Below are 22,860 nucleotides of genomic sequence, written 5' to 3'. Positions count from 1 at the left end.
GTGATAGGGGATTTGTAAATGCAAATTCTCCCTTTCACCCTACCAGGAAATCCAATCTAACCTAAATTCTTAAGGGACGGGTTTGTGAATTACAGGAATTTCATGCTGAGAAGTTTGCCAAAATCATTTCTATTCCATTGTAGATCTACTCTTTCTTACAGCATTGCTGGGTGAATTATAGATGAACTGAGTTTGGGCAGGTCGCCGATAAGACTAACCAAACTAAAGAATCTATGTCACACAAACATAACAGTGTAAAATCTCTGACATGGTTAAGGTGTACAGAACACACCCACCTCACCATTCTGGAAGATATATTTGTCCTCTGTGCAATGTAAATGAATACTTTCTCATGGATGAATAGAGAAATGGCTAATCAGGTCTATCCGGTTCTGACACTCAGTGTAAGAGGTACGAGACCACACCTACTCTTTTAATTCAATCATCACATCCATTTCACCACCACACAGTTTCACTCACCTGAGCAACACAGGACACTGTCAACTTGGATACACAAACCATTCCAGCATTTCTTAAACATAATCTGAAGTACATCACATCAAGTAAGTATTCCCTTATTATTATTAGACTGCTGCATGGATTTGAAGTAGAGTTTTATCTTTGTTGAGTGATGTGGAACAGTCCCCTGCCAACACCTGCTTAATGAGTGTTCAGTGCTCAGTTCTACAGTTAAATGATTTAAGTATTGAAAGCATACAGCAGCTGTTTGGAGCAATGGGTCAACATTCCAGACTCTAAACAACACTGCAGGTTGTGTAAATTAAGTGTAGTTCTTTGATTTCTGGCTGCAGAGACTGCTGCTGCCTGTCAAGTCAATGTTTTCATGACAAGCTAACACTTCCATATCTATAACTATTTGCCATAAGAACTAGCACAAGGTCGGCTTGGGGGAGCTGGTGGGCGGGTGGGGCAGGGGTTGGTGCATAAATACTCCAGCCTTGCTCCTGAAGCTCTCAGTGTCAGTGAAGATTATGAACGCCAGGGACTGATCCCAGACCTCTGCCAATCCTACTTTTGAGACGCTTCTTACAGGAGTGCTGAACTAATTTGCAGCACTGCTTAAATCGTACATTATAACTAGCAACTTTTTCTTGTGTTTACACTGAACACAAACCAACTCATCTTTGTGTTTGGGATTTTCTATTTACCACCCCCCACCCAACTCCATCTAAATAGATAACTGTGGAAACCTGTTATATGGGTAACTGATGATAGCAGATGTGATTTACAGCAGAAAAAATGTCTCTTTACCATCAGCTGACAGCTGACAGCTATTCCTTCACAATCTGTAATACTAAATCACCTCTTTCCACTAAATTATAACATTGGGCAGCACGGTGGCTAAGTGGTTAGCACTGCAGCCTCACAGTGCCAGGGACTTGGGTTCAATTCCAGCCTCGGGCGACTGTCTGTGTGGAGTTTGCATGTTCTCCCAGTGTCTGTGTGGGTTTCCCTCCAGGTGCTCCAGTTTCCTCCCACAGTCCAAAGATGTGCAGGTCAGGTGAATTGGCCATGTTAAATTGCCCATAGTGTTAGGTGCATTAGTCAGAGGGAAATGGGTCTGGGTGGGTTACTCTTTGGAGGGTCGGTGTAGACTTGTTGGGCAGTAGGGCCTGTTTCCGCACTGTAGGGAATCTAATCATGTACCTGTTTGCATGAAAATAATATTTTACATTAGTGCAATAAGAGGCACTTACTCAAGGGGACTGTGAATGTAACTGTATTTGTATCTGATTTATGTTTGATGCAGATACTAGCATAGAGTAAAAGATACAAGGCTTTGGAAATAAGTTAGAGTCGATCTTTTTGAGATGTATCTCTGTTAAGTTGCTGCAAACTTTTAAGACAATGTCTTAAAATCATAGATTCTTGAGGGAAAATTTATCTCATTACACCTCTCCTGATTTTTGATAATTCTGCCAAGTTCAGGAAGGTATCTTAAAAACCTGCTTTGCAGACAGAAAATGAAAACACACAAGAGAATCAAACTGCACACATTAGGATGTCATTGCACGAGTAACTCATAACAAACCATTAGAATAGAAAACAAAGAACAGCGGATGCTGGGAATCTGAAACAAACCACACAAATTGCTCAGCAGGTCTGGCAGTCTCAGTGCTAAGAAAGCAGAGTTAATATTTCACATCCAGTGACCATGCTGAGTGTCAGCAGCAATTGCTGTCTGATTTACAGCTGGTTTTCAGAGTTATAAAGGGGCGGAACGTCTATGATATCAGAAAATCCTTTCGTTGTGGCTGGAACTGTACGGCATACAGTGAAAAGTCCTGGAAGTTAAGATACTCTGTTGTTTTAACATGCTTGCCAATGAACATAATGACTTGGGTATTTAGTGCTACTTTTGCATCCATATATATATCTGCAATTAGCAGAATGGAGTTGGTGTTTTGCTGTTCACATGAGTCCAGGTCTCTGCAGCAACATGATCTTGTGCACACATTTTGTGTGGAGCTGCGGATGGTGAAGTTAGAGGGACCAATCTATCCATTTCACATGATAGCATAGTATCGCTCTCCACATTCTGCTTTCTATTGGGGTGTATTGGGCAGATCTGCAAGTCAACACTGAACTTGTTTCATGGATGGACCATCCTTGGTCATCAAGTCCTGAAATAAACTCCAAACCTTAGGTTTCTAATTCAGAGAGCAGGAACACTAGCCACTGCACCACAAAACCCTGTATGAACAAAGTTCCATGCACAAATTCACAGGTAGAGTGGAGTAGCTAAGAATTGGTTGAGATTCAGTGAGAGTAATTGAACTGTTTTAAGAATACTCTTGAAAATGGAATGAAACTTTGCAAAACTGAAAGTTTTTTTTTGAAGAAAGCAAAATATTGGGCCTAAAACGATTTGAGGGTATTTTTCAGTTGATGATAAATCAGACAGGAGGCTGACTTCTGCAGTCAGAAGTGAACTAAAGCTAGATAAGGCGCTAGATAAATTCTCAACAAGTTGAGTACAATGAGGAAAGTGGACAGGAAGTGAATGGGTACCATTCAGGGTAAAGGTAACAGTTATAGAGTCATAGAGATGTACAACATGGAAACAGACCCTTCGGTCCAACCCGTCCATGCCGACCAGATATCCCAACCCAATCTAGTCCCACCTGCCAGCACCCGGCCCATATCCTTCCAAACCCTTCCTATTCATATACCCATCCAGATGCCTCTTAAATGTTGCAATTGTACCAGCCTTCACCACATCCTCCGGCAGCTCATTCCATGGAACTTAGTGTAGGATTACGTTATAAGCAGCCAGGTTGTGGATACATCTGGAGTTTATTTAAGATGGAGTTCAAGAGGACTGAATACAGCAATACAAAAAGAATGATGACATGTTTTCAGTTGTGGTGGAATAAAGGCAGAGGTGGTGACTGTCAAAACTTTGGAGGTGCAAGTCATTGGTCTCAGCTGCTGGATAAAGTTTCAAACTCAGTTATGGATTGAGCTAAATGCCAAGAGTGCTACCACTGGAACTCAACCTCAACAAGATGATGAAATCAGAAATTGGGTTGTTAAGATTGTGGTTGGAGGTAAGCAACCCAACTTTAGATTATTTCCAATGAGAAAAGACAAAGACAAAAACAAACAAAGAACTGTGGACACTGAAAATCAGAAACAAAATGTAAAGTTGTTGGAAAACTCAGCAGGTCTGGCAACCTCTGTGGAGAGAAAGTAGAATTAATGTTTCGGGTCCAGTGACCCTTCTACAGAAGATCATGAAACAAAGACCACAATTCCTTTACAACGTGACATTGAATATCTAACCTGAACAGAAATATTGCAGAAAGGAGGTCAATAATGATGAGGTACCATGAGTATACACAAAGGAACTATCTCTATGGTAATCAAAAAATCATAGACTTATCACAGCACAAAGGGAAGTTATTTGAGCCACGCAACCAGTGCCACCAGACTGCGAGAGTGAGTTTGGCTTGTTCCACTCTTCAGCTTTCCTTGTAGCCCTGAATTTTTTCTTCTCCAATTACTCATCAAATTCCCTCCTGAAAGTCACGAGCTAATCCACCTCCACCCAGCTCCCAGGCTGTGCATTCCAGATCACAGTGGCTGCATCAAAAACATTTTCTTCATTCCATCTGTGGTTCTTTTAACAATCACTTTAAAATTTCTGTCCTTTGGTTCATGACTGTTCTGCCGAACAGCAAGACTGTCTTTCTCTTTAACTTGACTCCTCGTGAAGTTGATCACCTTGATAAAATTCCCTCTCCACTCTTGTCTATAAGGTGGTAGTGAGCTGCTTTCTTGAACCACTGCAGTCTATGTGCTGTAGTTGGACCCACATGGACATTAGCGAGGGAGTTGCAGAAGTTTAAACCGGTGAAACTGAAGATATAGAGATACATTTCCAAGTCAGGGTGGTGAGAGGGTTGGAGAGGAACTTGCAGGTGGTGGGTTCCCATGTATCTGCTGCCTTTGTCTTTTGAGATGGAAGTGGTCATGAGCTTGGAAGGGATCTTCGGTGTATTTCTGCAGTGTATCTTGGAGATAGTACACATTGCTTGTGAGCATCGGTGATGGAGCAAGTAGATGATTATGGATCTCGTGCCAATCAAAGGGGCTGCCTTGCCCTTTATGTTGTGAAACTTCTTGAGTGTTGTTGGAATTGTACCCATCGAGGCAAGTGGGAAGTGTTCCATCACACTCCCGACTTGTGCCTTGCAGAGGGTGGACATGCTTTGGACAGTTAGGAAGTGAGTTGCTCACTATATTATTCCTTACCTCTAAGCCTGCACTTGCAAGCACTGTGTTTATGTGGCAGGTACAGCTGAGTTTCTGGTCAATGGTAACCACCAGATTGTTAATAATAGGGGATTCAGTGATGGTACGTCTTTAAATGTCAAAGGGTGGTGATGGTTAGATTATCTCTTATTGGAGATGGTTATTGCCTGGCATTTGTGTGGCATGAACGCCACTTGGTACTTGTCAGCTCCAGCCTAGCTATTGTCCAAATCTTGTTACTTTGAACATAAAGACTACTTCAGTACCTGGGGAGTGGTGAATGGTGCTGAACATCAGCGAATATCCCCACTTCTGACCTTATGATAGACAGAAGATTATTGATGAAGATGATCAGGCTTTTTCATTCTATGCTCACAATTGAAGTTACTCTTCTCTGGAGCCTGGATCAGGAATCTTTTCTACGAACATTCTAAAATTTTCATATTTTCCTCAAAGCTCAGTTCCCAGAACTGAAAACAATATTCAAGATAATGTGTAACCTCAGGACAGTGTCAAAGCCCCATCAGCTGTCCTATTGATCACCTTCTCTCTATCACAAGGTCAGAAGTGGGAATGTTTGCAGATGATTGCACAATATTCAGCACCATTCATGACTCCTCAGATCCTCAGGAATCCTACGCCCTCACGTAGCATAGTCTGGACAACATCCAGGTTTGGACTGATAGGTGGGAGGTAAGAATAGCATCATGGCAGAAAGATTTGCATCATGGAAGTGCCAGAGAATAACTATTTACAACAAACAATAATCTAACCTTCTCCTCTTGATTATTACTATTTTATAAAGCTAAATCCTCCAGCATCAAACTCCTGGGGGTTACCATTCAGGGAAATTAAACTAGACTGCCCCACAACTACTGTGGTTGCAAAAGAAGCTCAGAGGCCAGGAATTATGTGGCAAGTAACTCACCTCCTGTCTCTGTACTACCTATCCACCTGCAAGGCAGAAGAAGACAGAATGTGGTGGAATGCTCTCCACTTGTCTGGATAGGTGCAGCTCCAACTACACTTAAGAAGCATAAAACCATCCACGACAAAGAAGCCTGCTTGGTTGGTCCCCCATCCACCACCGTCTGCATTCACTCCCTTCGTGAATGACACACCGTGGCAACAGTGTATAAAAGGTGCACTGCACCATTCCTGACTCCTCAGATACTGAGGAATCCTATGCCCATACGGAGCATACTCTGGACAACATTCAGGTTTGGACACACCTTGGCAACAGCGTATACAAGGTGCACTGCAGCAACTCCCCCAGCTCTTCTGACTGCACTTTCTAAACCCACAACCAATACCATCCCGAAGGGCAAGGCCAGCAGATACTGGAAAATCACCATGTGTAGGTTTCTCTCCAATCCACACACTGTGGTGGCTTTGAACCATATCACTACACCTGTGGTGTCACAGAATCAAGATACTCAAAACCCCAGCTAACACCACCATGGTTATCCCGACAATTCAAGGACTGCACCAGTTCAAGAAAGTAACTCACTATCACCTTCTCAGGGGCAATTAGCTCAGGTGATAAACTCTGTCTTGGCTAACAATCCTATCATCACATGAACAATTTTTTAAAGCAATGTTTTATAAAGGTTAAATGTAATACAATTAGTTCAATGTTCTATGTCTGTATTTATAAAGGTAATAATCCTATGCACTTTTTGAACTAGTTTTTCCACCTCTTCTGCCCATCTTTGTTCATGGAGATCAGGGGGTATCATGGAGGCTGCACCCCATTTAGAAACCTGTTGCTGCGTTTACACTGACTCTCCTCATTCTTCCTAAATGTATCAGTCTGTTTTTCACATTCCTTTGCGTTTTCAACTTCACATGGAAAAGCAACAATGGTACAAAAGGCAGTAGTAAGTCCAGTGACACATCAAAAACAAATAAGTGCCCACAAGCAAAGAAAGGAAGAGAAAGAGAACTTTAATTTAACCTTTATGTATTCTCGCAAGGATCTAACTCCACTGACGTACTGTGATAAAAATGAGAGGATGCACCCTCACCTGATGAAGAGGCAATGCTCTGACAGCTTGTGATTCCAAATAAACCTGTTGGATTATTACCTGGAGTCATGTGATTCCTGATCTTTTCCTTGCGATGCCTCAGCTCTAAGCTTCGGAATGCCCTTCCTAAAATCCTCTCTGCGTTTCTCTCTTCTAAAATGCTCTTTAAAGCCTAACCCTTTGATGAAAGCTTTGGTCATCATCTCTAATATCTCCTTAAACATCTCAGTATCTTATGGTGTTAGATAATGCTCCTATGAGTATGTCATATGCTTGGGTATGTCGTATCAAGTCACAGGGGCTAGCTCAATGTAAACTGTTGCTGTTAGTGAAGTGTAATTGAATCCAAGTAAGGTAGATTCATGAAGTGGGTAGACATCAACACTAAAATAATAGTGTAACTGGACCCTCTTGCAATATAATTTTCAAGGTGGTAAAAACAATGACTGCAGATGCTGGAAACCAGAGTCTAGATTAGAGTGATGGTGGAAAAACACAGCAGTTCAGGCAGCATCCAAGGAGCAGTAAAATCAACGTTTCGGGCAAAAGCCCTTCATCAATATAATTTTCAACAAGCTGCAATTATCATAACCTGAAATGTTTCCAATTCCATACACCACCCTGTGACTTGGACTCAGGCATAAAAAAACCTCACTGTTTTTGGGCAGTAAACATTACCCAATCAGGACAAAAATCACTGGAGCCCAGGTTCAGTTACCAATCTCTGCACTGCATGCACACAATTACTGATTATTTCACTTGGTCTTATATTTAACAAATCTTATCCAAGAGATAAGCACACGTTGCTGACACAAGACGCATGAGAGCTTTACTGAAGTGTTGCAATCAATGAGTAACGCAGGACTGGTTACACGGCTGGTAATTATCTGCTGAAAACATGCACAGCCTACGTAAAGAATCTAGGTGTGTGATTTCGATGACATCCGAAATAAAGGCCCTGACTTTTCACATAAATTAAGCAAAAGGACTGTCTAACACCTATTTGTAGTACAATAGGAAAATATCCATAAGTAGGTCATGTTGGTTACTGTTGGTTTACAATCATAAGTTCAACATTTTTTGGCATCTGTTACTTTCTCTTTGTAAAATCGTTGCAACATTTTGTTCAATGGCTGATCCCTTCCACATAGGTGAAACTGACCACTAATATGGTCCTAAACAAAGAACTGTCTGTGAATACTTGGTAGGTTTCAACATGTTTAGAGATGTTATCACACATCTCTGAAGGAGGTGGACATGAACCCAGGCCTGCTAACTCGGAGCTAGGGACACTACCATTGTGACACAAGAACTATCTGCATCAAAGGCATTAGGTTGCATTAACCCCTTGATCGCCATGCCAGCTTTTAAGATCTGGAGTTATATACCCAGTTGTTAAATTTTGAGCCATTATTAGAACACTAATTAACCTAAAAGTTAAAACAAAATGAAGCTGTTCATTTTCATGGATACAGTGATTTTGACTTTGTTTTCCTTCCTTGAAGGGTTGATAATAAGGGGACATACATTTAAAGTAAAGGGCAGGAGATTTCAAGAAGAGTTGAGGAAAATGTTCCCCCGGACCCTCCCCTATCCCCGGAGAATGGAGGGGATTTGCAATGCATTGGTTGGGAAAATAGTAGAGGTTGGAAATATCACTACCTTCAAAAGTATGTGGATGAGTATTTAAAATATCATATGATTCAAGGCTATGGGCTCAGTGCTGGCATATGGGATTAGTGTAGATCGGTTCGATACAGACTCAATGGGCTGAAGGACCTCTCCTGAGCTGTATGACTCTATAACTAAAATAAACCAAACTTGTTTTAAGACAGAAATCTCCCAATGTCCTACTTCATTGCAAAATGAGTGAAGTTCCTATTTGATAAATCATCTGTAACAGTTGCTGATATTACAACATGAGGATGCAGTTTAAAATAATTAAAGAAGCAATTACTTTTTCAATTATAATGCTTAAAGAAAATTCTGTGGGCAGTTAGGATGTATGATTATAATTTGTAAATTCCTTAAAAAGAGAGCAGTAGTTAGAGAGGAAGTAATGAGATCATAAGCTGGAGGAGCATAATTAGACAATTAGGTTTCTCTTGAAGTGGACATGGCGTAACTGACTGAATCTTGAGGTTGTGGAAGGGAACAAGGTGCTGTCTTATCTTAGAAACTTTACAAATGAAGCCAGCCGCCAACACCACCAAATTCCCCATCCTCCTCCCAGCTCCAAAGTGGGATCATAAAGGGAGCAGGTTTAGAAAGCATGATTTGGAGGTGTTGGGCTGTTGGACTGGGGTGGACAAAGTTGAAAATCACACAACACCAGGTTTATTTGGAAGTACCTGACTAAGGAGCGTCGCTCCGAAAACTAATGCTTCCAAATAAACCTGTTGGACTATAACCTGGTGTTGTGTGATTTTCAATTTCAGGTTTGGAAAGCACACTGCACTAACATTTGTGGAAGGAAGGTGTTAAACCTGAAAAGGTTTAGAAAAGATTGGCAAGGATGTTCCCGGGGTTGGAGGTTTCGAGCTATAGGGAGAGGCTGAATAAGCTGGGGCTATTTTCCCTGGAGTGTCAGAATCTGAGGGCTAACATTATAGAGGTTTCTAAAATCATGATAGGGAGAACAGCCATAGGCTTTTTTCCTGGGTAGGGGAGTTCGGAACTAGAGGGTATAGGTTTAAAATGAGGGGGAAATATTTGAAAGGGACCTAAGAGGATATTTTTCACACAAAGGGTGTTGCACGTATGGTATGAGCTGCTAGAGGAAGTACTGGATGCTTGTTCCAGTACAACATTTAAAAGGCACCTGGATGTGAATATGAATCAGAAAAGATTTAGAGAGATATGGGCCAATCACTGGCAAATGCGACGAGATTTATTTACGATATCTGGTCGGTGTGAATGAGTTGGACTGAAAGGTTTGTTTCCATGCTGTACATCTCTATGACTCGACACTGACAAGTTTCAAACAAATACACAGAACACAGGCTGGTTCTGAAAATCTGTGATAAGAATAGAAAATATTAAAATTGCATCAATTATCAGTCAGCACCTGGGATCAGTGTAAAGCAGATTAACATGTTTTGGATGCACATTTTGCAACAACAGCATTTTGCACACACCCATAACATGAGAACTTATCTTTGCTCTTTATGGATATTGATAACTTTGTTGTGGAATGCCAGCTTGATCTATCTTTATTTCCTTTTTGTAACTTTACTGAATACTGTCTGCCTGCCTGTCTTTTATCACCCCAGTATTTCTCTGATGGATCAAACCCCATGATTTAAAGCTAACTTTAAAAAATAACTTCCTCATGTTACGACAAGCAGATGGATGCTGTAATAAAGTTAAAAGAAAACAATGAAGGTAAAAAAACAAAATGTACAAATCTGCCTTAAGGCAGAATGTAGACAGAAAGCTAAAGGAATGTTGGTCCTTGTTTCAAGGGATTTTGAGCGTAACAGTAGGAAATTCTTACTGCAAATGTACACGGTGCTGGAGAGACCACATCCGGATGTACACGGTGCTGGAGAGACCACATCCGGATGTACACGGTGCTGGAGAGACCACATCCGGATGTACAGGGTGCAGGAGAGACCACATCCGGATGTACACGGTGCTGGAGAGACCACATCCGGATGTACACGGTGCTGGAGAGACCACATCCGGATGTACAGGGTGCTGGAGAGACCACATCCGGATGTACAGGGTGCTGGAGAGACCACATCCGGATGTACAGGGTGCTGGAGAGACCACACCCGGATGTACACGGTGCTGGAGAGACCACATCCGGATGTGCACGGTGCTGGAGAGACCACATCCGGATGTACACGGTGCTGGAGAGACCACATCCGGATGTACACGGTGCTGGAGAGACCACACCCGGATGTACACGGTGCTGGAGAGACCACATCCGGATGTACACGGTGCTGGAGAGACCACATCCGGATGTACACGGTGCTGGAGAGACCACACCCGGATGTACACGGTGCTGGAGAGACCACATCCGGATGTACACGGTGCTGGAGAGACCACACCCGGATGTACACGGTGCTGGAGAGACCACATCCGGATGTACACGGTGCTGGAGAGACCACATCAGGATGTACACGGTGCTGGAGAGACCACATCCGGATGTACACGGTGCTGGAGAGACCACATCCGGATGTACACGGTGCTGGAGAGACCACATCCGGATGTACACGGTGCTGGAGAGACCACATCCGGATGTGCACGGTGCTGGAGAGACCACATCCGGATGTGCACGGTGCTGGAGAGACCACACCCGGATGTACACGGTGCTGGAGAGACCACATCCGGATGTACACGGTGCTGGAGAGACCACATCAGGATGTACACGGTGCTGGAGAGACCACATCCGGATGTACACGGTGCTGGAGAGACCACATCCGGATGTACACGGTGCTGGAGAGACCACATCCGGATGTACACGGTGCTGGAGAGACCACATCAGGATGTACACGGTGCTGGAGAGACCACATCTGGAGTATGGAGAGCTGTTTTAGTCCCCTTACTTAAGGAAAGATATAATTACATTGTAGGCCGTTCACAGAAGGTTCACTTAGATGACCCCTCCACATGGCAGGACTATCTTACCAGCAAAAGCCAAATAGGTAGTACTCTACTGACTGGCATTTAGATTAATAAGAGGTCATCTCAATGGAACACACCGGATTCTTAAGGGGTTTGACATATCAATGGTTCTTCCATTCATAGGAGAGTCTAGGACCAGAGGACACAGTCTCAGAATAAAGGGATGTTGGTTTAAGACAGAGATGAGGAGGGCATTCTTCTATCAGAGGGTTGAAAAACTTTGGAACTCCTTGCCACAGAGAGTTTTGGGGGCAGTGTCATCCATATTTAAGGGCTGAGATAGAGAGATTCTTGATCAGCCGGGGTATTGACAATTATGGAGAAAGGGCAGGAAAGTGGACGTGAGGAATGTTGGATCAGCAGTGATTCTATTGAATGGCAGCGTAGGCTCAAGGCACTGGTAGGCCTAATCATGTTCCTATTTCTTTTGATCTTATGGATAAGATTTCAATAAGGAAGGCATTAAAGGCAGTCAGGACTAGGCGGGAATGTGGATTCGCGGTCACAATCAGTTCAGCCATAACTTGAAGGATTTGAAAGACTCTTACCCCAGGTCATTGCACATTTGCTTGTATGTTAGGACTGTGCACATTACAGAGAGCTGCAGCTTTCTCAAACTTGAATAGTTGTTACCCCCTACATTAGAGCAATAAGTCTGAAATAGAGCTGTTTCTTCCTGCATGCCACTTTGCCAGGAAGAATTCTGCTGGGTGACATCCTTACATGCTAACAGTCTGCAAAGGCTAAATATATTTAGTGCCAGCAGTGGGGCAATAGGGCCAAGGAGAGGGGTAGCTGTGCAGTAAGGAAAATAGATCTTCGACTTGACGTATGATTGGTGTCAAGGGAGCACAGGAAAACATAACTGGCTAAGTATTGAGACAAACTACATAATTCAACAAAATGTAGAACATCTCTATCTAAGGTTTGTTTTTTCTCGTAATGTTTAGCTTCAGAAGTCACATTGACCAGCTCCCCATTGTGCGATATTTTGTGTGTGTTGAAGCCACATCGTTAGCACCCATCAGTGGACCCTGAACTTTCCAGCTCATCAGCTGCTTTGGAACCGTATCAGCTCAACTAGACATTGATTACACAGACAGAGGGGTACATCAAGACTTGAGTGGGAGCTCGAGCATGTAGCAGCCTTCACTCTCGGGAGGAGGGGAAGGACAATGAGATTAACTTCCTTTCTGCACTGGAAATGGGCAGTTACAATTCCCATCTAATCTCAAACTTGTTCATAGTAATATGCAATGGGTTTCGAGTTCCATTAAATGAATATCCAATTTCAACTTGTTTTGCCATTCTATTCTACTCTATTTTAGAAGAAACTTGCTATGTTTTGTCGAAATAAGCTGTTCTTGTGCAAAAATACACAGTAATGCTCCAAAAGGACACTGTTATGATACACTCTTAACTATGCTCAAATTTTCTTTTAGGTTTCTGGTTCAAAGACATTTATTGGAATATCGAAGACAATGGCATCACTTCGAACATTTTTAATGGTCACTTGCCTAATATCCAATCTGTGGGATGTTGGAACACCCTCAACACCATTGATTTCACCTGCAAACAATGAAACCTCATCAACGTCGGTCACTCTCACCTCAGCAGGGAAGATGACATCATCAGTAGATCCTTCATCTACCTTTCCAACAACTATGAATACGACAATGCTCATCATGGCCAATGCCAACACATCTTCTGTAGCATTAACAGGCAGCAGCCCACTAACATCCACTTCACATATGAGCAGTTTATCCACTCCCAGTAGCACTGGAACACCAGTCAATTCTTCTGTGGGAGCTGCTAATGTCTCAACTGCATCAACTATACCTGTAGAGAGCACAAGTAACCCAAATGTGACACTGTCTATGACAAGTCGCTTCAGCACAATTAACAGCACGACTGAGTTAATGTCTACCACATTCCAAAACTCCAGTGATGTTAATGTGACGGTAAATTTGAACATGACCACTGCAGCAACCACAGTCCAGTCTAATGATACAGCTACCACAGAATATACGACTACAGGGAACAAAACGGCTGCAACTTCTACATCAACGATATCTAGCAACACTTCAACAACTGCTCCAGGGAATGAGACAAACAGTACTTCAACCACATTAGCTTCACTTCCCACCACTTTTCATCAGAGTACCACAAGAAGTCCAGCTGATGTAACAACTACCATTAGTTCCATCATTACTACAACTGTTGCCACATCGACTGAGAAAGGTAAAGATTTAAATTTAAATACTAAGGTAGATCTTACACACTTCTGCCCCAAATGCTGCATGAATCCACGATCCTGAAACATATTAACCCAATGAACGATCAGAGGACTAGAACCCCTGATGCTGTAGCTTTGCCACTAGAAAAGATGGGGACAGGTCTATGGTGGAGTCAGGCAGTAGGAGCTTGATTGAAAATTGAGGTGCCTCTGGACAAGTCTGTAAAGCTAAGAATTTAGGGACCCAGGGCAGTTGACCCTCTGGAATGGAGGGAAACCTTTCTAGATAACAGGTGGGAGTCACAGGGATGTGTTTTGATGGCCATAGCTCTGCCTTTGAGCCATGGAGCCTTGGTCTCCAGTTGCTGCATGGGCTGTCACCAAGAGGTATATTGACTCTCCTGATCTATCTCTAACCAATTACATCCTTTCTTCAATAATCCTTTTTTTCAGTAAGATATAGCCACCAGTTAGAAATCTCTTTGGGCACTCACTCCTTTGAATTACATACACAGAGACTCTAGTTAGTTCATTGACATAGGCTAGGCCACTTCTATATGTTTTTTGTCAGTATGTGCAACAAACCAGAATTGATCAGGGACCTCGAAGTGAAGGAGCCATTGGGAAGTAGTGACCATAATACAATAAGCTTCAATCTGCAATTTGAGAGGGAGAGGGTACAATCGGAAGTGACAATATTTCTGTTGAATAAAGGGAAATATGGAGCTATGAGGGAGGAGCTGGCCAAAGTTCAATGGTGCAATACCTAAGCAGGGACGACAGTGGAGGAACAATGGCAGATATTTCTGTGTATGATGCAGAAGATGCAGGATCAGTTCATTCCTAAAAGGAAGAAAGATCCTCGGAGGAGGCATGGGCGGCCGTGGCTGACGAGGGAAGTTAAGAAACATATAAAGTTAAAAGAGAATAAGTATAACATAGCAAAGATAAGTGGGAAAACAGAGAACTGGGAAGCTTTTAAAGAACAACAGAGGATTACTAAGAAGGAAATACGCAGAGAAAAAAATGAGGTACAAAGGTAAACTGGCCAAAAATATAAAGGAGGATAGTAAAAGCTTTTTTAGGTATGTGAAAGGCAAAAAAATGGTTAAGATTAAAATTGGGCCCTTGAAGACAGAAACAGAGGAATATATTATGAGGAACAATGAAATGGCAGAAGAATTGAATTGGTATTTCAAATCTGTGTTCACTGGGGAAGACAGAAACAATCTCCCTGAGATAACAGTGGCTGAAGGACCTGAACTTAAGGGAATTTATATTTGCCAGGAATTGGTTTTGGAGGGACTGTTAGGTCTAAAGGTTGATAAGTCCCCAGGGCCTGATGGTCTACATCCCAGGGTACTAAAAACTTAGCTGTTTCAAAATTACTTCCAAGAGCAAGATGAAAAATAATTTCACTTTAATTCTGCTGAAGGATGTCAGAGATTCTCTTCAGGTAAAGTTATCAGAGTTTCAAAATAGATGTGAACAAATGCTGTCCAGAATCATCTTATGTTTTGTGATCATGAAAGTGATGCTCTTTATATGTGCTTGAGAAATCGTGGATGCGTTGGTGATTATTTTCCAGAGTTCGATAGATTCAGGATCAGTTCCTGCGGTTTGGAGGGTGGCTAATGTTGTACCACTTTTTAAGAAAGGTGGGAGAGAGAAAGCAGGAAATTATAGACCAGTTAGTCTGACCTCAGTGGTGGGAAAGATACTGGAGTCTATTATAAAGGATGAAATTATGACACATCTGCATTGTAGTAACAGGATAGGACAGAGTCAGAATGGATTTATGAAGGGGAAATCATGCTTGACTAATCTGGACTTTTTTGAGGATGTAACTCTGAATATGGACGAGGGAGATCCAGTAGATGTAGTGTACCTGGACTCTCAGAAAGCTTTTGATAAAGTCCCACAAAGGAGGTTAGTGAGCAAAATTAGGGCACACGGTATTGGGGGCAAAGTACTAACTTGGATTGAAAGTTGGTTGGCTGATAGGAAACAAAGAGTAGTGATAAACGGCTCAATTTTGGAATGGCAGGCAGTGACCAGTGGGATACCGCAGGAATCAGTGCTGGGACCGCAGCTTTTTACAATATATATTAATGATAAAGAAGATGGTATTAGTAATAACATTAGCAAATTTACTGATGATACTAAGCTGTGTGGCAGGGTGAAATGTGAGGAGGATTTTAGGAGATTACAGGGTGACCTGGACAGGTTAGGTGAGTGGTCAGATGCATGGCAGATGCAGTTTAATGTGGATAAATGTATGTTTATCCACTTTGGTGGCAAGAACAGGAAGGCAGATTACTACCTAAATGGAATCAATTTAGGTAAAGGGGCAGTACAGAGAGATCTGGGTGTTCTTGTACACCAGTCAATGAAGGTAAGCATGCAGGTACAGCAGATAGTGAAGAAGGCTAATAGCATGCTGGCCTTCATAACAAGAGGGATTGAGTATAGAAGCAAAGAGGTTCTTCTGCAGCTGTACAGGGCCCTGGTGAGACCACACCTGGAGTATTGTGTGCAGTTCTGGTCCCCTAATTTGAGGAAAGACATTCTGGCTATTGTGGGAGTGCAGCGTAGGTTCACAAGGTCAATTCCTGGAATGGCGGGACTACCTTATGCTGAAAAACTGGAGCGACTGGGCTTGTATACCCTTGTGTTTAGAAGACTGAGAGGGGATCTGATTGAGACATATAAGATTATTGAAGGATTGTACACTCTGGAGGCAGGAAACATGTTTCCGCTGATGGGTGAGTCCCGAATCAGAGGACACAACTTAAAAATACGGGGTAGACCATTTAGGACAGAGATGAGGAGAAACTTCTTCACCCAGAGAGTGGTGGCTGTGTGGAATGCTCTGCCCCAGAGGGAAGTGGAGGCCCAGTCTCTGGATTCATTTAAGAAAGAGTTGGATAGAGCTCTCAAGGATAGTGGAATCAAGGGTTATGGAGATAAGGCAGGAACTGGATACTGATTAAGGATGATCAGCCATGATCATATTGAATGGTGATGCAGGCTCGAAGGGCAGAATGGCCTACTCCTGCACCTATTGTCTATTGTATTTACATTTATATTTTACTATTCAACCTCTGACTCACTAACTTAAGTGTCATTCTTTGGGCTCACCTCTTCCAAACAATTTAAAATGTGCAACACTCCAGTGAATTCTCCCCTTGAGCTCCCACTCCTACAATTCTCTCCAACTGCAATGTTCATTACTTCTCCACATTAGAGACACAGACAGGTTGAGAAGAATCATGTTTTGAGATGTTTATAACACATATAAAGAGCATCACTTTCATGATCACAAAACATAAGATGATTCTGGACAGCATTTGTTCACATCTATTTTGAAACTCTGATAACTTTACCTGAAGAGAATCACTGACATCCTTCAGCAGAATTAAAGTGAAATTATTTTTCATCTTGCTCTTGGAAGTAATTTTGAAACAGCTAAGTTTTTAGCATTTTGCAGAGTCAACCCTATGTACGTATCAGTTAATATAACCATCAGCAATAAGTTTATCCTACTGAAGAAAATTCCAGTTCATGGTCTCACCTGTGTATTAAACCACAAATGTGGGTTTTGCTTTCATTTATATAAACAGTCATTTGTTGCTGCTAGAGTAATGAATTATTAAAGAAGAAACATGACAATGTTGGGTAGCTTTTTTTCCTGTGCTATTTCCATGACCCGACTCATTACACATTGACCCATTTATTTTTAAAACTTTTCAGATCCAGTCCCTGTGCCAGGAAAAATTAATGGAGGAGTGATAATTGGAGCCATTCTTGGCTGCATTTTGGGAATTATTCTTCTTTCACTTCTGGTTTACACTTTCTGTGCACGTCAAAAATCACATCACTTTAATCATCGCAGACTGTATGACAACATCTCCAATGATCCAGGTATGCAGTTGGCAAAATACTGATCGCAAAATGTTATAATAAAATGTTGACTCTTACAAATATCTCCATTTAGTTACCTGTGCATGCGACATATTACATTATATTTGTTCAAACAACAAATACGTTTTGTACATTATGGAATTATAGAGAAAACAACAAATGCTGGAGATCACAGCAGGTCAGGCAGCATCCATGAAGAGATAGCAATGATAGATGACTCTTCGTCAGAGCTCAACTTGAAAACTGAGCTCAGAGCTAATGTTTCGGGTCCAGTGACCCTTGCTCAGAACTGGACCCGAAGCGTTAACTCTGATTTCTTTTCACAGATGCTGCCAGACCTGCTGAATTTTTCCAGCAACTTCCGTTTTTGCCACAAGTACTTATCCATTTTGAAAGGAGTACCATGGGCTTCACCGCCATCATTCCCATTGAAGTTTCACTGCATATTGATTGTTACCTTCATATCAGCCTCTGTGACATGAAACAGGTTCTCTCATAACTTATCAAAGTGCACTACAGCGCATTTACTCACATACAATTCTGTTTGGTTTTTTTGCCCAATTCCATCTTCTTATTGACTTACCCTTGTAGTTTTCTTAATTGTGCCAAATTAGATGTTATGTCTCTGACCAGCAGACTGAGAGCAGGATGCATGACAATAGAGAGAGGAGAGAGGGAGATGAGAGAGAGAGAGAGAAAGGGAGAGAGAAGAGAAGAGAGGAGGAGAGAGGAGGAGAACGGGAGTGGGAGAGAGGGAGAGAGAGAGAGAGAGAGAGAGAGAGAGAAAGCAAGAAAACCATCTGAATATGGGTTAGGGTGGAGATGGTTTCCCTCTCTCTCTCCCACAATCCTGTAACAGTTGAGTGTGAGCTTGGATCAGCTTGTCTAACACCCATGTAACAGGAGAAGAAGAAAACAAAGAACTGAAAACACTGAGAATTAGAACCAAAATAGAAATTGCTGGAAAAACTCAGCAGATTTGGCAGCATTTACGGAGAGAAAGTAGAGTTAACGTTTCAGATCCAGTGACCCTTCTTCAGAATGGAAGAGAAATTTAAGAAGCATTAGGTTACTAATTGTCCCGAAATATTTATTCCACAACCTATCTCTTCCAGGAACCTCCCAGCTGTAAGGTTTAGCAGTGTTACCTGAGAGTAGCGATTACAGTAGAGACGGAAGGTTTGACCGAGAAGAAGAGGCTGCATAGGCTGGAACTTTTTTTCCCTGGAGTGTAGGGGACTGAGGGGTCATCGTATAGAGGTTTATAAAACCATGAGGGGCATAGTTAAGGTGAACAGTCAAGGTCCTTTCCTCATGGTAAGGGAATCCAAAACCAGAGGGAATAGTATTCGGTGCGAGGGGAAAGATTCAAAAGGGACCTGAGGGGCAGCCTTTTCACGCAGATGGTACGTAAATGGAATGAGCTGCCAGAGGAAGTGGTAGATGCAATGAGGTGGGTCCAATTACAATATTTAAAAAAAACATTTGGACAAGTACATGGACAGGAAAAGTTTAGAGGGATCTGGGCCAAATGCAGGCTAACGGGACTAGCTTAGATTAGGAAACGAGGTCAGCATGGATGAGTTGGGCTGAAGGGCCCATTTCTATGCGGTATGACTCTATCAGAATTTTTATTAAGTGGAAGTGAACTTTACTTTCCAGCTTTCAATATTTCATGCAGGAACAAATGCAACTAGCTCTTCATCGAGGCTTCCACTGTCTCAGAAACAGAGAACACTGGAGAAATGCAGCAGGTCTGGCAGCAGTGATGGAGAGCTGATATTTCAAGTCTGGTATGACTCTTCTTCAGACTCAAAACATTAACTCTGTTTCTCTCTCCACGATGCTGTCAGACCTGCTGAGTTTCCCCAGTGTTCTCCATGGTAGTTTCAGATACCAACATCTCCAGTATTTTGCCTTTGATTCTGCTATATGTGATTCTGCAGCATTGCTTTAAGAGCTGGATATGGTAATGAGTCAAGGACAGAGATGGAAACCATATGACCATATGGCTATGTGCAGTCCAGCAGAAGTAAGACAGAAGCTGGTTGCATCCACAGTTACCTGTAACTGTAAGTTGCAGTCAGAGCTGTTAAATAAACCTGTATAAATAAATGTGTTACTTATGTATGAAACAAGAAAAAAAAGGCAAACATGCCAATTAAAATCACTAGAAATAAAGTGATTGATTCTCTTAAATGGGTTAATATTTGCATTGGATTTCTGATTTAATTTGATTTATTATTTTGATTTGATTTGATCTTTTATTGTCACATGTACCTCGGTATGTTAATGTTTTGTTTCGCGTGCAGTACTGGCAGATCATACCATAGAAAGTACATTAGGGTAATAGAACATAGCAAGGAATACAAAGTTATAGCTACAATGAAGGTGCATAAAAAGCAAGGTCAACGTTAGATTTGAAATTTGAGAGGTCCATTCAGAAGTTTAATAACAGTGGTGAAGAAGCTGTTCTTGAACCTGTTGGTATGCGTGTTTAAGCTTTTGTATCTTCTGCCTAATGGGAGAGGTTGGAAGAGATTATACTGGGGTGGGAGGGGTATTTGATGATGTCACTAAGTTTGGAATTTATACATAAGCTAGTTAGTTTATTAATGTCACACAAATGATTACCAATGCACCAGTATGCAAGTTCCTCTCGAGTTTTTTCATTCCAATAATGATCACCTTGTGTTCCAATTTATTTCAGTTCTACGTCTGGCCAACACAGATGATGTCATTGATTTAAGGTACCAGGAAGGAGCTGCATACTACAACCCAGCAGCTTTGAATGAAGCCCCACCTTCCAATACTGGAAAGGCTAATGACCCAAATTATGCAATCCAGATGGATCCCTTACCACCCGCATATGAAAATGTCGCATAATTTGACTCACCTCTGTCTCTTAAAAAAACATTGGTATTGGCACCAAAGAAATATCACTTGCAAACAGACTGTACAGCGATCTTTTATGTACCAATAGTGATATCAAATTGGTTATAACTTGAAGAATATGATTTATTTTTCAAAGTAAAAGCTGCTGTTGAGATAGAAAAACAACATGGAATTGTACTTACCCCAGATAGCCATAAAAATGGCAAAGAAGACTGTGCCTCCATTATCAAATAGATATGTCAGCTAAAGGGAGCAGAAAGAATGAAAACATTAATTATCTTGTTCCACAGACAGCCCATAACCAATACACAGATACTGAAACATCATGGTATGTTGATTTCTTACAAACTGAATTCACATTTTCAAGTTCACTGATGCCACATTGAGAAATATTCTTCATAAAGTAATGCTTCAATACTCCAGTTAAAATATGAAGTACATTGTATGCAGATGCTAATAGATTAACACGAGATTTAAAGTTGCTCCTTCAGGTCATTTATTTTGATGGAGATATTGGTAGCCACACTCATTCCTCTGTATTACGTATTTGTCACGACTGCCACACTTTATACAGTTTACTACCCTGGTGAGATGTAGAACAGACAAACAGAAAAGTAGAATTTCACTGAGTGGCTTGACTGTCAGAGTTTTGTAAAGAAAAAGTAGTTCACATCCATTGTTTGCACTGAACAAATTTATACATTGTATCCATCATTGCCAGACTGTGAACTGATATGCTTGTTCAAATAATCTTACAGTAAATTATTGAGTGACTCGAAAAGAGAGTGTTCTGTGGTAATAATGGCCACTTTCCACGTATTATCCCCAACTTTTCACAAGCTAGATGGCATTGAATCACTCGTGAAGCTATTGTTACTGAATAAGGTCACCTCTCACTTTGAACCCACTACCATCCGAACTACAAAAGGTTTGAGGCACCTGCTTTAAAGTATTCATTATTGTCACAGTATTGTTCAATGTGAGTGAGTTCTCTTCCATGCGTGGCTTCAATGTTTACCATTCCCAGTTGCTGATAGGTCGTGACAAGGATGCCAAGTAAAAGCCATGCAAGTTCCCCACTGAATGGGGGAGGGCAGAGGGACAGGAAAGACAACATGATGGAAGGAAGGTGGAAATGAAGGTGGAGAGAAAAGCTACACAAATGCTTCCTCATGTTCAATCACAGGATGACATGAGCAAAGTTGCAACAGCAAATCCCCGAATCAACCTCTTGGGCAGGGAACATTGCAGGGGTGTTGAGAATTTTGAAGAAAGGCAAAATCAAATAACCTGAAGAGGAAAATCAAACCCAAACATGAGGATTCCCCACAGTTTTTTGCTTATTTTACAATTGCTTATCATTATTTGTTTCTCTTTGATAAAATTAATTAAAGGTGTAAAGTCTTAAATTCCTTCCAATGTTTGTTGATTTTATGAAACATTTTAAACATTTGCTATTTTTAAAAATAATTATTTTTCATCTACCGTTACCTCTACGAGCAGTTCTGAATGTTTAAACAGATCCTCTTGTGCCTTATTTAATGATGTTATCTTATGATCATTTCTCACACTGTCATACACACTTGCATTACAACCACAACTTAATTTCTCCTCTTCTGAAGAGATATTTGATTCACAGTGTGAATACTGATAACTATTACAGAATTATATAACACTAATTCCTTGGAGGTGTGTGCAAGTTAGAAAAACTTACATTAAGCTTGTACAATAAAGGGTGTGAATGCTCATAGTTTGTTATTAAACTATCCTTTGATTATTTAATATGTTTATGTGCAAATATGTACCTCATTTGTTGTACAGATCACAGAACCTAAACAATTGTAATTGCTAGTTCTCAGACTTTTTAAAATGTGACCAAAAAATCCTGCAAAAAAATTTTATCAGCTATAACTTCTTATTACATAACAGCTTCAACACAGCTACCTTTTCCCACAGAAAAATAATCAGATAAAAAAAACTAAATCAAAGAGGAGCATTTTCGGAAAGCAAATCAGAGCAGGACTTACACATTTCGTGGTAAGGTCCAAGGGAATGTTGCTAAACAAAGAGACCTTGGAGTACAGGTTCATAGCTCCTTGAAAATAGAGTCGCAGGTAGGCAGGATAGTGAAGAAGGTGTTTGGTATACTTTCCTTTGTTGGTCAAAGCACTGAGGCGTAGGAGTTGGGAGGTCATGCTGCAGCTGTACAGGACATTGGCAAGGCCACTTTTGGAATATTGCGTGCAATTCTGGCCTCCTTCTTATCAGAAAGATGTTGTGAAACTTGAAAGGGTTCTGAATAGATCTACAAGGATATGCCACGATTGGAGGATTTGAGCTATAGGAGAGAGGCTGAACAGGCTGGGG

At 41.4% G+C, this 22,860-nt stretch overlaps 2 protein-coding genes across 2 annotated transcripts in view; one reads left to right on the top strand and one right to left on the bottom strand.

Annotated features, from left to right (window-relative positions):
- ano3 (anoctamin 3) overlaps positions 1–22,860 on the bottom strand; it is a 571,317-nt gene that overhangs the window by 100,899 nt on the left and 447,558 nt on the right. Inside the window, exon 15 of the mRNA XM_087996305.1 lies at positions 20,676–20,736. Coding sequence (XP_087852431.1) covers positions 20,676–20,736 — 61 coding nt within the window. The remainder of the gene's footprint in view (positions 1–20,675; positions 20,737–22,860) is intronic.
- Positions 431–22,275, top strand: LOC122557639 (uncharacterized). Its single transcript, XM_043705428.2, has 4 exons — positions 431–563; positions 12,881–13,679; positions 17,428–17,598; positions 20,309–22,275. The coding sequence occupies exons 2-4, from the start codon at positions 12,920–12,922 to the stop codon at positions 20,482–20,484; spliced, it is 1,107 nt and encodes a 368-aa protein (XP_043561363.2). The 5' UTR covers positions 431–563; positions 12,881–12,919; the 3' UTR covers positions 20,485–22,275.

This window comes from Chiloscyllium plagiosum, unplaced genomic scaffold (assembly GCF_037043375.1).
Source record: "Chiloscyllium plagiosum isolate Xiang-an unplaced genomic scaffold, Cpla_swu_hap1 HiC_scaffold_18, whole genome shotgun sequence".
Taxonomy (NCBI): domain Eukaryota; kingdom Metazoa; phylum Chordata; class Chondrichthyes; order Orectolobiformes; family Hemiscylliidae; genus Chiloscyllium; species Chiloscyllium plagiosum.
Note: the sequence above shows the minus strand (reverse complement) of the source record. Positions and strands in the feature narration are given on the sequence as shown.